The sequence below is a fragment of the Salvelinus sp. IW2-2015 genome, linkage group LG20, assembly GCF_002910315.2.
Source record: "Salvelinus sp. IW2-2015 linkage group LG20, ASM291031v2, whole genome shotgun sequence".
Classification (NCBI taxonomy): Eukaryota; Metazoa; Chordata; class Actinopteri; order Salmoniformes; family Salmonidae; genus Salvelinus; species Salvelinus sp. IW2-2015.
Window position 1 is genome coordinate 36,483,128 of NC_036860.1, and position 13,217 is coordinate 36,496,344.

The window sequence follows — 13,217 nt, forward strand, 5'->3', positions numbered from 1 at the left end:
TGACGGCCGCACGCCCGAGTTGACAACGATATTGGGATTTTGTCTCCGATTTCAAAAACTTGTCTGGGACAGCTAAATCGGGGCCAAAATCATGTAGTGTAGTGTACACCCGGCTTTACTGTCACTGTAAAACTGTGAACCAGTATGGATGGGAAATAGCTAAATAGATGGGTTTTCAATATATGGAGAATGAGTACTTCTTTCCTTGTCACGGATTAAGACTGGGGTGGTTTTGGCAAACTCAACTCTTCAGTAAGATTCGGTTGGCTCTGACACATTCCCTATGGACAGGTGGTCTTACCGGTTACCGCATTCTTCTTCTTCTTGGACTTCTCTTGGGCTTTTTCCATGCAGTTCTGCAGATCCTGCATCAGGTCTACCAAATCCTCTGGAACCTTTACGGTACAAGCAAACATGTATACATAAACGTGGGATAAAAAGGACAAAGTAAAATGATGTATCTAAGAAATCTTATCATACTACTACAATCATTTTCATCTCTCATTTGTTTATTAATTGCGTACCTTGAAGAGGTGAATGCCAACCAGCAGGAAGAGTTGTTGGAAAGCAGAGGTCTCTGGAGTATGGCCTTTCTTAGATTTCTTCATTAGAGTCCCCACTGACGCCAGCATACTACATCATAACAGGTTCACTATTGGCTTACATTTTTCTTTCCCCAACCTTTAAATCCCCCCCCTCCATCTCTACCTCTATATGGTCCATGTACAGTCAGTGTGGTCCGTACCTGTCCCAGGCCTGTCTCTGCTCGGGGCTGAAGGGCTGGGTGCTCTGAGCGTACTTGGGCTGGTTGAGCAGGGTGTCAGCGTACCGCACCAGACAGAAGATCCACATGGAGCCGTCAGCCGTCACACCCTGTACGTGCCTCTGGTTGCGGGCTGCCACCTCAGGGGAGTCYCCCAGCAAAGGCAGGTGGTTGATATGCTGCAGCAATCTGGAGGGGTTGGGAGGTTAGAGAGACATGTTAATCGGATGTGTAGTGTAAATCATGTCTTTTTTTMTGACTTTTTGGACAAAACAAATACTAAAATAACCAGGAATTCAGCTAAAATATGTTTAATTTAGGACATTTGTTCCCAAATATTCCCACAAATAGATATGTGATCATGTCTTAATGTAATCAAGGTATGAAATTATTGTATTTGAAAATAATCTATTTTTGGGTTAAGTTGTGGTCAATTTGCAGTAGGGCTGGGTGATATATCAAAGTAATTTGAGTAATATGAATGTATGTTTTAGCGCAATGTTCCAAATGCCTTTATCGCAAGAACCTAGGTTTTTATTGTGTTTGTTTTCATGAGCGTTGTCTCTTTTTGGTCTCGTCTCCTTCACTGCTTCTGTGCACGGGTGCGCACCTTCCCACTTACAGACAGACACCAAGCCCCTCCCCCTGCCACACAACAATGACGAAAGATCACTTCTTCCTCTCTGGACAACAAGCAGTTTAAACTTGCTATTTGCATTGGAGGTTAGGTCCAACAGAATCGGACATACGGACACCGAAACGCTTAAGAGACATTCTTTTACTGTAATAGACAAGAACTTAACCGTCTAATGATACCCTGTTTATGTCTCAACTCCCAAAATGTAGAACAGAGCAGATCCTAATTAAACCAGAGTATCAATGTTGTAGAAAATAAATGCTCCATTTGTCACGCGCAGCATTTTATCCACAGACTTATGTGCTAGTCTGTATAAATGTACAATGAGCCTAAAAAGACTCACGTATATAAGGAATTGGCAACTCATTCTCATTCTCATAAATAAGCTTTTTAGTATCCAGGTAGGCCACTTGATTTCAACATCTAAACAAAGCGGACAGGCTGTTATTCAAACAGTTGGAGACGGACAGGAGGGCCTATTCAAAACAGTTTAACCGTTCTCTACCTTGTTAGCAAGAAAATACATCCAAGTTGGCTAGACTTGAAATACAGTATAAAGACTCATTAGCACGTGGGCTTGTGTTAATGAGACCCGTGTTCATTTTCTAGAATGCCTGTCACAAGAAGTTGGTCATTATTAGTGGATGTGCATTGTGCAGGTTCAATTTGTAACAACGGCATTTTCATACAGACTTAAAAGCCAGATCAGTGATTATTGCAAAAATAAAAAAAGATAACTGGTTAAACTATTTTGATAAAATAATTACATTATTAGTGGGTCTTATGGTGTGGAAGGCTTATATTTAGCCTAGGTATACTTTTACAAGCCCTGAATTCGTTATATTATTCCTGACTGTTTGAAATGCAGTGTATTGATCTTTAATTGTGTAACAAAGCTTACGCAGAGAGAACTAGATATACAAATCTAGATATACACAAAAGTAAAAATCACTGAAGCTGGAGTCTTATATCTCCCTCTCTAACTTTAATAAGCATCAGCTGTCAGAGCAGCCTACCGATCACTGTACCTGTACACAGCCAATCTGTAAATAGCACACCCAACTACCTCATCCCCATATGGTTATTTATCTTCTTGCTCTTTTGCACCCCAGTATCTCTACTTGCACATCATCATCTGCACATCTATCACTCCAGTGTTAATGCTAAATTGTAATTATTTCGTCTCTATGGCCTATTTATTGCCTTACCTCCCTACTCTTCTACATTTGCACACACTGTACATAGATTTTTCTATTGTGTTATTGACTGTACGTTTGTTCATGTGTAACTCTGTGTTGTTGTTTTTGTCGCACTGCTTTGCTTTATCTTGGCCAGGTCGCAGTTGTAAATGAGAACTTGTTCTCAACTGGCCTACCTGGTTAAATAAAGGTGAAATAAAAAAWATATATACGTGAACACCCCTTCAAATTAGTGGATTCGGCTATTTCAGCCACACCCGTTGCTGACAGGTGTATAAAAATCGAGCACACAGCCATGCAATCTCCATAGACAAACATTGGCATTAGAATGGCCCATACTGAAGAGCTCACCATAGTATGCCATCTTTCCAACAAGTCAMTTCGTCAAATTTCTTCCCTGCTAGAGCTGCCCCGGTCAACTGTAAGTGCTGCTATTGTGAAGTGGTAAAGTCTAGGAGCAACAATGGCTCAGCTGCGAAGTGGTAGGCCACACAAGCTCACAGAACGGGACCGCCAAGTGCTGAAGTGCGTAGCATGTAAAAATTGTCTGTCCTCGGTTGCAACACTCACTACCAAGTTCCAAACTGCCTCTGGAAGCAACATCAGCGCAAGAACTGTTCGTCGGGAGCGTCATGAAATGGGTTTCCATGGCTGAGCAGCCGCACAAAAGCCTAAGATCACCATGAGCAATGTCAAGCGTCGGCTGGAGTGGTGTAAAGCTCGCCGCCATTGGAGTACTGGAAGCGCGCTCTCTGGAGTGATGAATCACACTTCACCACCTGGCAGTCCGACGGATGAATCTGGGTTTGGTGGATGCCAGGAGAACGCTACCTGCCCGAATGCATAGTGCCAACTAGAGGTCGACCGATTAATCGGAATGGACGATTAATTAGGGCCGATTTCAAGTTTTCATAACAATCGGAAATCTGTATTTTTGGACACCAATTTGGCCGATTTTCTTATTATTATTATTACTATATATTTTTTTAACACCTTTATTTAATCTTTATTTAACTAGGCAAGTCAGTTAAGAACACATTTTTATTTTCAATGACGGCCTAGGAACGGTGGGTTAACTGCCTCGTTCAGGGGCAGAACGACAGATTTTTACCTTGTCAGCTCTGGGATTCAATCTTGCAACCTTACAGTTAACTAGTCCAACGCTCTAACCACCTGATTACATTGCACTCCACGAGGAGCCTGCCTGTTACGCGAATGCAGTAGAAGCCAAGGTAAGCTAGCATTGCTAGCTAGCATTAAACTTATCTTATAAAAAACAATCAATCAATCACTCATAATCACTAGTTAACTACACATGGTTGATGGTATTACTAGTTTATCTAGCGTGTCCTGCGTTGCATATAATCGATGCGGTGCGTATCGTTGCTCCAATGTGTACCTAACCATAAACATCAATGCCTTTCTTAAAATCAATACACAGAAGTATATATTTTTAAACCTGCATATTTAGCTAAAAGAAATCCAGGTTAACAGGCAATATTAACCAGGTGAAATTGTGTCACTTCTCTTGCGTTCATTGCACGCAGAGTCAGTGTATATGCAACAGTTTGGGCCGCCTAATTTGTCCGAATTTTACGTAATTATGACATAACATTGAAGGTTGAACATTGAACAGGAATATTTAGACTTGGGGATGCCACCCGTTAGATTTAATACGGAACGGTTCCGTATTTCACTGAAAGAATAAACGTCTTGTTTTCAAGATGATAGGTTATTAATATAGTCGAATCCGTAAACTAAGGCACGTATTTCTGTGTTATTATGTTATAATATGATTTGATAGCGCAGTCTGACTGAGCGGTGGTAGGCACCAGCAGGCTCGTAAGCATTCATTCAAACAGCACTTTCCTGCGTTTTGCCAGAAGCTCTTCGCTGTGCTTCAAGCCTATCAATTCCCGAGATTAGGCTGGTGTAACCGATGTGAAATGGCTAGCTAGTTAGCGGGATGCGCGCTAATAGCGGTTCAAACGTCACTCGCTCTGAGACTTGGAGTAGTTATTCCCCTTGCTCTGCATGGGTAACGCTGCTTCGAGGGTGGCTGTTGTCGTTGTGTTCCTGGTTCGAGCCCAGGTAGGAGCGAGGAGAGGGATGGAAGCTATACTGTTACACTGGCAATACTAAAGTGCCTATAAGAACATCCAATAGTCAAAGGTTAATGAAATACAAATGGTATAGAGAGAAATAGTCCTATAATTCCTATAATAACTACAACCTAAAACTTCTTACCTGGGAATATTGAAGAKRCACCAGKTTTCATATGTTCTCATGTTCTGAGCAAGGAACTTAAACGTTAGCTTTTTTACATGGCACATATTGCACTTTTACTTTCTTCAACACTTTGTTTTTGCATTATTTAAACCAAATTGAACATGTTTCATTATTTATTTGAGGCTAAATTGATTTTATTGATGTATTATATTAAGTAAAAATAAGTGTTCATTCAGTATTGTTGTAAACATTTTTTTTTTAAACAGCCAAATCGGTGTCCAAAAATACCGATTGTTATGAAAACTTGAAATCGMCCATTCCATTAATCGGTCGACCTCTAATTTGCAATGTACAAATGATTATAATTATGTCCTGGTCTCCAGACCATCCACTCCGACAAATATCGGCCAGTGGCTTTAATCTAGTTACCTACCCCCGGTGTAGGGCATCTAGAGTGTAACGTAAATGAACACTCACGCTATGGAGTTTCATGCAATTGCTCCTTTAAAACCATACATGTTTAAAACTTAACTGACTATTCCAGCCACCTACCATTGTAGCCATGCTCTTCATCTTTGACTACCCCACAGCTTGTTTTTGGAAAGTGATAAAGAGTGTAAAGTAGTCTTATCTCACCCAAAGAAGGAGTTGATGATGACGACTCTGGCCTTCTCATCCAGGGGCACTGACAGGGTGGCTTCTGTCTCAAGTATGTCTGGGGTGGCCTTCTTAGCATTGAAGAACACATGGAAAAAGACAAACCTGGCGCGATGGAGGACAAAACAATGGGTTAGCATCTATGCTACATTATGACTATAAAGTGCCCTTCAGAATACAATAGTTATAGAAATGTTGGGAAGATTATTACACACATCCAACTTGGCACAGGAAAAAAAAATCACCCTTTGCTGCTCCCAAAAGTGATATCACCAAGGCATAATCTAAAATCACTTGGGGGAGCAGCAAACAGTGAGCGACATGACATTTTCCCTGCAGTGAGATCTCTCACCTGGCTACATCCATCACTAGAGCCTCCTCTCTCTTCACCTGGTTGTTCTCCGCGATGGAGGTTAGGCGTGGAATGATCCACTTCCTCAGGCGGAATATGCAGTTCTCTCTCCTAAGGATAGAGAGTCAACAATTCAAAGGGATACTTTTAGTTTAGAAGCCAGAAGGCATATATTAGTCATTCTAGGACATGCTCCAAGAGTTCTACTCACTGGACTCCGCCCTCCTGGTTCTCCTTCTGCCTGCGGGTGCTGAAGTCCAGGCAGCTGTCCAGCCGGGGGTTGAGGAACATGTCTTTGAGCCAGTCCACGTAGCTCTGCAGTGCTGTCGGCTGCAGGTGCTGCACAACCCTCCAGAAGGAGGGCACCACGGGGTAGCCCTGGTTGGTGAGCAGGGAGAAGGCCACCATCACCGCCAGCTGCTTCTCCGGGTCATCGCAGCCCTGCAGGAAGTCGCCAATGTACGTCTCCATCTCGGGGGCAAACTTAAAACGGTCTGGGAGCTGAGGGGGCGAGATGAGTGTATACTTGTAAGTCAATATATTTTAAAACATTTCCTTTTTGGATAAGTGAGCATCTTACTACATATTTTCTGTGACCAACTAAGATGCCAGCAGCTTCACTATGTATTTTCTATAATCTTGTGCAGTTATGAGTCGACAGACATTTGTAGGAAGACTGACCTGTGCAGAGACCACGTGTTCCCCGTAGGCCCTCATCACCTCTCCATTTAACACCTGTTTTAGCTGGGCCAGGGTCAACAAAGGCAGGGCACTACCCAACAGCCGGTAGCTCAGGTAACTGGGGCACAGAGAGAAGACAGCCCGATGTCACAGGAAGGCCAAAAAGATCATCAAGGACAACAACCACCCGAGCCACTGCTTGTTCATCCCGCTATCATCCAGAAGACGAGATCAGTACAGGTGCATCAAAGCTGGGACCGAGAGACTGAAAAACAGCTCCTATCTCAAGGCCATCAGACTGTTAAATAGCCAACACTAGCACACAGAGGCAGCTGCCAATATACATAGACTTGAAATCCCTGGCCACTTTAATAAAAGGAACACTAGTCACTTTAATAATGTTTACATATCTTGCCTTACTCATCTCATATGTATATACTGTATTCTATACAATTCTACTGTATCTTAGTCTATGCAGCTCTGACTTTGCTCGTCCATATACTTATATATTCTTACTTCCTTTGCTTAGATTTGTGTGTATTGGGTATATGTTGTGAAATTGTTAGATATTACTGCACTGTCGGAGCTAGAAACACAAGCATTTCGCTACACCCGCAATAACATCTGCTAAACACGTGTATGTGGATAAATAAAATTTGATTTGTTAGAACAGCTATGTACATTTACAGGAAGGAAAACAGAACATACATGGGGGAAATGCTTGCATGAAGTTAGAAAAATGACACGGGGGGGGAAAAATTATTACATGGGTCTAGGCTACAGAACTTAGTTCAATCATCTAATATTCGGTTCAGGGTCCAAATGTGAGTGAGGAGCCAACAGTCTTAACCCCAATGCTGTGCTTACTGTGTGGCCCCGGCTGGTCTTTCAGCATGCCGTTAATGATGGTCTCCCTCCAGAAGAGCCAAAGTCGTCCTCCCTCAGAGAGATCTCCACCGCAGGCAGCAGGCGGTCCTTCTTGACTGAGCGGGCCGCCATCTTCAGTACATCTGTCAACCTAGGGGAGAGGTTGGACAGGAAACACAGGTTTGATTTTACATTGAGTGTGTGTGTGTGTGTGTGTGTGTGTGTGTGTGTGTGTGTGTGTGTGTGTGTGTGTGTGTGTGGTTGTGTGTGTGTGTGTGTGTGTGTGGTGTGGTGTGTGGTGTGTGTTGTGTGTGTGTTGTGTGTTGTGGTGTGGGTGTGTGGTGTGTGTGCGTGTGTGTGCGCGTGTGTGCGCGTCATCCTGACCATGGAAAAAACCATAGCCCTAGTTGTAAAAAGCTGCTCACTTAGGGATATTGTCCATGGTAATGATTGTGGAGGTGCCCAGCAGCTTCTTCAGCTTCTTGAGCTTGAGCACCTGGGGGAACTTCTGCATGGCCACCAGGAGGAGCTGCAGCTGCTCAGGGGTGCTGAAGGCAGAGGACAGGTCTGTCTGCAGGGCTCCCAGCAGCACCTCCTCAAACACCTCCTCTGATGTCTGGAGAACCACACAGACCAAACAACACACAGGTCTTACCGACTGCACCATTCTACACAAGGATTTATCACATTGAGACACCATTAGAAGAGTGCTACACTATGAAGTAGAGCTGGCTGAGTCACTCACCTCAGACAGGATGTCCACCATGGTCTTCCTGGGCAGGTCCCGCAGGAGTTCTCTATACTGCGATAGGCTCTGGAGGAGCTGGACACACTCCAGCACCACCCGAGGGTCCTGTCACACACACACAGGTGAGTAAGAAAACCAAACACACTGAAGTCTGAAAAGTAGAGACCGAGCTAAGTCTGGCAGTAACAATAAGGGGGACATATGTGCACTTCAATTCTCTGTGCAAAACATGGTATACTAGTCTTCTCTGCCAAGCCCATGGGTGATCTGATGTCATTCTTACCTTTGGAAGGCGTGTGGACTGAGACAGAGCGAGCACACCAAAGAAGTTCCCAAAAGCAGCATTTCTGATGAGTTTCTGTCAACATGAATATAAACGGCAACATAAGATACTGTGCAATATAGAGACCTTCATTGGCTGATTACATTAAGTATATGGATGTTAGTGAAACGCTCCCGAGCGGCGCAGCAGACTAAGGCACTGCATCTCAGTGCAGGAGGCGTCACTAAAGTCCCTGATTTGATTCCAGGCTGTATCACAACCGGCCGTGATTGGGAGTCCCATAGGGTGGCGCGCAATTGGCCCAGCGTCGTCCAGGTTTGGCCAGGGTAGGCCGTCATTGTAAATAAGAATTTGTTCTTAACTTACTTACCTAGTTAAATAACCGTTAAATAAAAAATGTATTAGAAAATTAGAAATTTACCACAGCATCTAACTTTAGTCACATCACATGCTTACCTTTTTCACGTTCGCCAAGRTGTGCTTCTCTTTGATTTGATCAAAGGCTGTACGCAGAGGTACCTCCTCAAACACGCTCAGTACCTGACAACCAAAACAATGACAGAAATGATACATCAGTAACAACCTCTTATATGTTATGTAGTAACACCTTAATAACTCCTTCGTAAGACATGTACAAAGAAATAGGATGTTGGTGAGCCATTAGATGTACTATTGACATTACCTGTCCCAAAGCCAAACTGAAGCCTGGCAGGCCAGCCTCTCTAGTGTGTGCCAAGCCATCCACCAGTCTCTTCGGGGTGTATGTCAACTCATCTGTCTAGAAAGGAAAGACAACACATACATTATAGCAAAATGTCAAGAACTCTATGGTCCCATAAATGTAACATGTATATGTGTGGTGGAACATACACCTTCTAAACAGACAGTATGACAGCAACTCAAATGCATATAAGTAGCATTGCAGCAATCAAAACTCAACAGACGTGGCCAGGTGTGAAATAAATTGTTTAGTTTACATCTGTGCCAAACTTGATATGGATTACGTTAATGTTATTGCCAGTTTCTCTAAAGTCCAACACCCGCCAATAGCATAAAAGTGACCATGTGCCTAGCTAACCAGCTACTGTAGTTGGTTTAGCAAGATAAGTAGGCTATGTTAGCTAACGAGGTAACTCCGTAGCAGCTAACTTAGCAACTGAGAGCTGTCCCAAACACACCAACCTTTTGACTAGTCTTCAGATATTGTATGAGATTTTCAATGGCCTTCAGCCGTATCTCTTGTTCAGGTTTAGCGATATCCCAGAAGAAGTCCTGGAACTCGCGGTTCTGTTGGAGAATACCCTTGGCATCAGTCATTTTCGGTCGCACTGGCTCATTTTCTATCTCCCCCATGTCTACATGCATCGCATTCATGCCATTTGACAGTAGGGAGATAAGGGTTTTGAGTAGACGGGATAGTTTTAGTCAGATTTGACTTTTCTTAGCAGGATAGGATAATTTACGTAACAGGTTAACGTTGGGGAAACGAATAGAGTTAACTAAAATGCTAAAATATATATATTTTTGAGTTAATTTGACAAAAGCTGTATAGCTTTTAGAAGAGTAAAAGGCCAAGCAAGAGGCATAATTGGGGCCAAAATCTGTCTTCTCCAGTAGGTGGCTTTTTAAAAATTGTATTCGCTCGTCAAGCGATGGGTTTTTATATGGAGGTCGTGGAGTGTCGAATCGAAGTTTCGTAATGATTCGGTTGTTACGATTGTATTGATATAAGTAGGACACGTGACATCCCGGCAACTTTGAGAAAAAACACGTTATAAAATCCCTAGTTACCACAGCCACAAAGTCATAAACCTTCTTCAAATTTTACTTTAAACCTAACCTTAATCACACTGCTAACCTTATGCCTAACGCGAAATTAAGACCAAACCATGTTTGTATATATACGATATAGTAAATGTTGACTTTGTGGCTGTGGTAACTAGTGGAAACGGTTTTGCCTGTTGTTCCCACACATATCTGTCCTCTCATTGGCTAGAATGGCCCCACCTGATCATGCTTCCTCCGGACTGTCTTCCATTTTTGAAGACTTTTCTTTTCACTTTTAGAGCGCCAACTAGAGTATCCGATTKATATTTTGGGTCAATGGTTCCTAAACTTTTTATAGTTCCGTACCCCTTCAAACATTCAACCTCCAGCTGCGTACACCCTCTAGCACCATGGTCAGCGCACTCTCAAATTATGTTTTTTGCCATCATTGTAAGCCTGCCACACACACACTATACGATATATTTATTAAACATAAGAATGAGTGTGAGTTTTTGTCACAACACTGCTCGTGGGAAGTGACAAAGAGCTCTTATAGGACCAGGGCACAAACAATAATATTATAATAATCAATAGTTTTGCTCTTTATTTAGCCATCTTACATATAAAACATTATTTATTAATTGAAAATGGTGAATAACTCACCACAGGTTAATGAGAAGAGTGTGCTTGAAAGGACGCACATAACTCAGCAATGTAGGGTTGTATTGGAGAGAGTCTCAGTCTTAAATCATTTTCCACACACAGTCTGTGCCTGTATTTAGTTTTCATGCTAGTGAGGGCCGAGAATCCACTCTCACATACACTACCGTTCAAAAGTTTGGGGTCACTTAGAAATGTCCTTGTTTTTGAAAGAAAAGCTAAAAATGTTGTCCATTAAAATAACATCAAATTGATCAGAAATACAGTATAGACATTGTTAATGTTATGAATGACTATTGTAGCTGGAAACGGCAGATGTTTAATGGTATATCTACATAGGCGTACAGAGGCCCATTATCAGCAACCATCACTCCTGTGTTCCAATGGCATGTTGTGTTAGCTAATCCAAGTTTATCATTTTAAAAGGCTAATTGATCATTAGAAAACCCTTTTGCAATTATGTTAGCACAGCTGAAAACTGTTGTTCTGATTAAAGAAAACAGAAAACTGGCCTTCTTTAGACTAGTTGAGTATCTGGAATATCAGCATTTGTGGGTTCGATTACAGGCTCAAAATGGCCAGAAACAAAGACCTTTCTTCTGAAACTCGTTGATGTGATCAATTTGATGTGATTTTAATGGACCAAAAATMTGCTTTTCTTTCAAAAGAAACAGACGCCTCACAAGTCCTCAACTGGAAGCTTCATTAAATAGTACCCGCAAAACGCCAGTCTCAATGTCAATGAAGAGGAAACTCCGGGATGCTGGCCTTATAGGCATAGTTGCAAAGAAAAAGCCATATCTCAGACGGGCCAATAAAAATAAAAGGTTAAGATGGGCAAAAGAACACAGACACTGGACAGAGGAACTCTGCCTAGAAGCCAGCATCCCAGAGTCGCCTCTTCACTGTTGATGTTGAGACTGGTGTTTTGCGAGTAATGGTTTACTCAAGTAGTATTTTACTGGGTGACTTTCACTTTTACTTGAGTCATTTTCCATTAAGGTACACTATATGTACAAAGGTATGTGGACACCCCTTCAAATTAGTGGATTCGGCTATTTCAGCCACATCCGTTACTGACAGGTGTATACAATTTGAGCACACAGCCATGCAATCTCCATAGACGAATATTAGCAGAAGAATGGCTTTACTGAAGAGCTCAGTGACTTTCAACGTGGCACTGTCAGAGGATGCCACCTTTCCAACAAGTCAGTTCGTCAAATTTCTTCCCTGCTAGAGCTGCCCCGGTCAACTGTAAGTGCTGCTATTGTGAAGTAGGAAAGTCTAGGAGCAACAAAGGCTCAGCCGCAAAGTGGTAGGCCACACAAGCTCAGAGAACGACAGACAAGTGCTGAAGCACGAAGCGCATAGAAATCGTCTGTCCTCGGTTGCAACATTTACTACCGAGTTCCAAACTGCTTCTGGAAGCAACATCAGCTTTGGGAGCTTCATGAAATTAGTTTCCATGGCCGAGCAGCCGCTCACAAGCCAAAGATCACCATGTGCAATGCCAAACATCGGCTGGAGTGGTGTAAAGCTCGCCACCATTGGACTCTGGAGTAGTGGTTCTGCTAGTCACATTCTGTTAAAGATCCCCAAAGCACACACATCCCTGGGTTGTTCGTCTTTTCAGTTCGCCGCAGCTAGCGACTGCAACAAGCACTCAAACTGGACAGTTTTATCTCAATCTCTTCATTCAAAGACTCAATCATGGACACTTACTGACAGTTGTGGCTGCTTTGCGTGATGTATTGTTGTCTCTACCTTCTTGCCATTTGTGCTGTTGTCTGCCCAATAATGTTTGTACCCTGTTTTGTGATGGTACCATGTTGTGTTGCTGCCATGTTGTGTTGCTACCATGTGTTGTCATGTTGTATTGCTACCATGCTATGTTGTTGTCTTAGGTCTCTCTTTATTTAGTGTTGTGTTGTCTCTCTTGTCGTGATGTGTGTTTTGTCCTATATTTTTATTTGATTTATTTATATTTTTAATCCAAGCCCCCAACCSCGCAGGAGGCCTTTTGCTTTTGGTAGGCCGTCATTGTAAATACGAATTTGTTCTTAACTGACTTGCCTAGTTAAATAAAGGTTAAATAAAAACAATTAAGTGGAAACACGCTCTCTGGAGTGCTGAATCACGCTTCACCATCTAGCAGTCCGACGGTGCCAGGAGAATGCAACCTGCCCCAATGCATAGTGCCAACTGTAAAGTTTGGTGGAGGAGGAATAATGGTCTGTGGCTGTTTTTCATGGTTCGGTCTAGGCCCCTTACTTCCAGCGAAGGGAAATCTTAACCCTACAGCACACAATAACATTCTAGGCAATTCTGTGCTTCCAACTTTGTTGCAACAGTTTGGGGTAGGCCCTTTGCTGTT

At 42.7% G+C, this 13,217-nt stretch overlaps 1 protein-coding gene across 1 annotated transcript; it reads right to left on the reverse strand.

Annotated features, from left to right (window-relative positions):
- Positions 1-729: 729 nt before the first annotated feature.
- On the reverse strand, positions 730-10,099 carry LOC111980308 (myb-binding protein 1A-like protein). Its single transcript, XM_070449732.1, has 9 exons — positions 9,599-10,099; positions 9,099-9,194; positions 8,131-8,956; positions 7,811-8,001; positions 6,519-6,636; positions 6,049-6,338; positions 5,838-5,948; positions 5,465-5,590; positions 730-952 (listed from the first exon to the last, which is right to left on the reverse strand). Exons 3-9 carry the CDS (start codon positions 8,149-8,151, stop codon positions 730-732), a joined length of 1,080 nt encoding a protein of 359 aa, XP_070305833.1. The 5' UTR covers positions 8,152-8,956; positions 9,099-9,194; positions 9,599-10,099.
- Between the last annotated feature and the right edge of the window lie 3,118 nt (positions 10,100-13,217).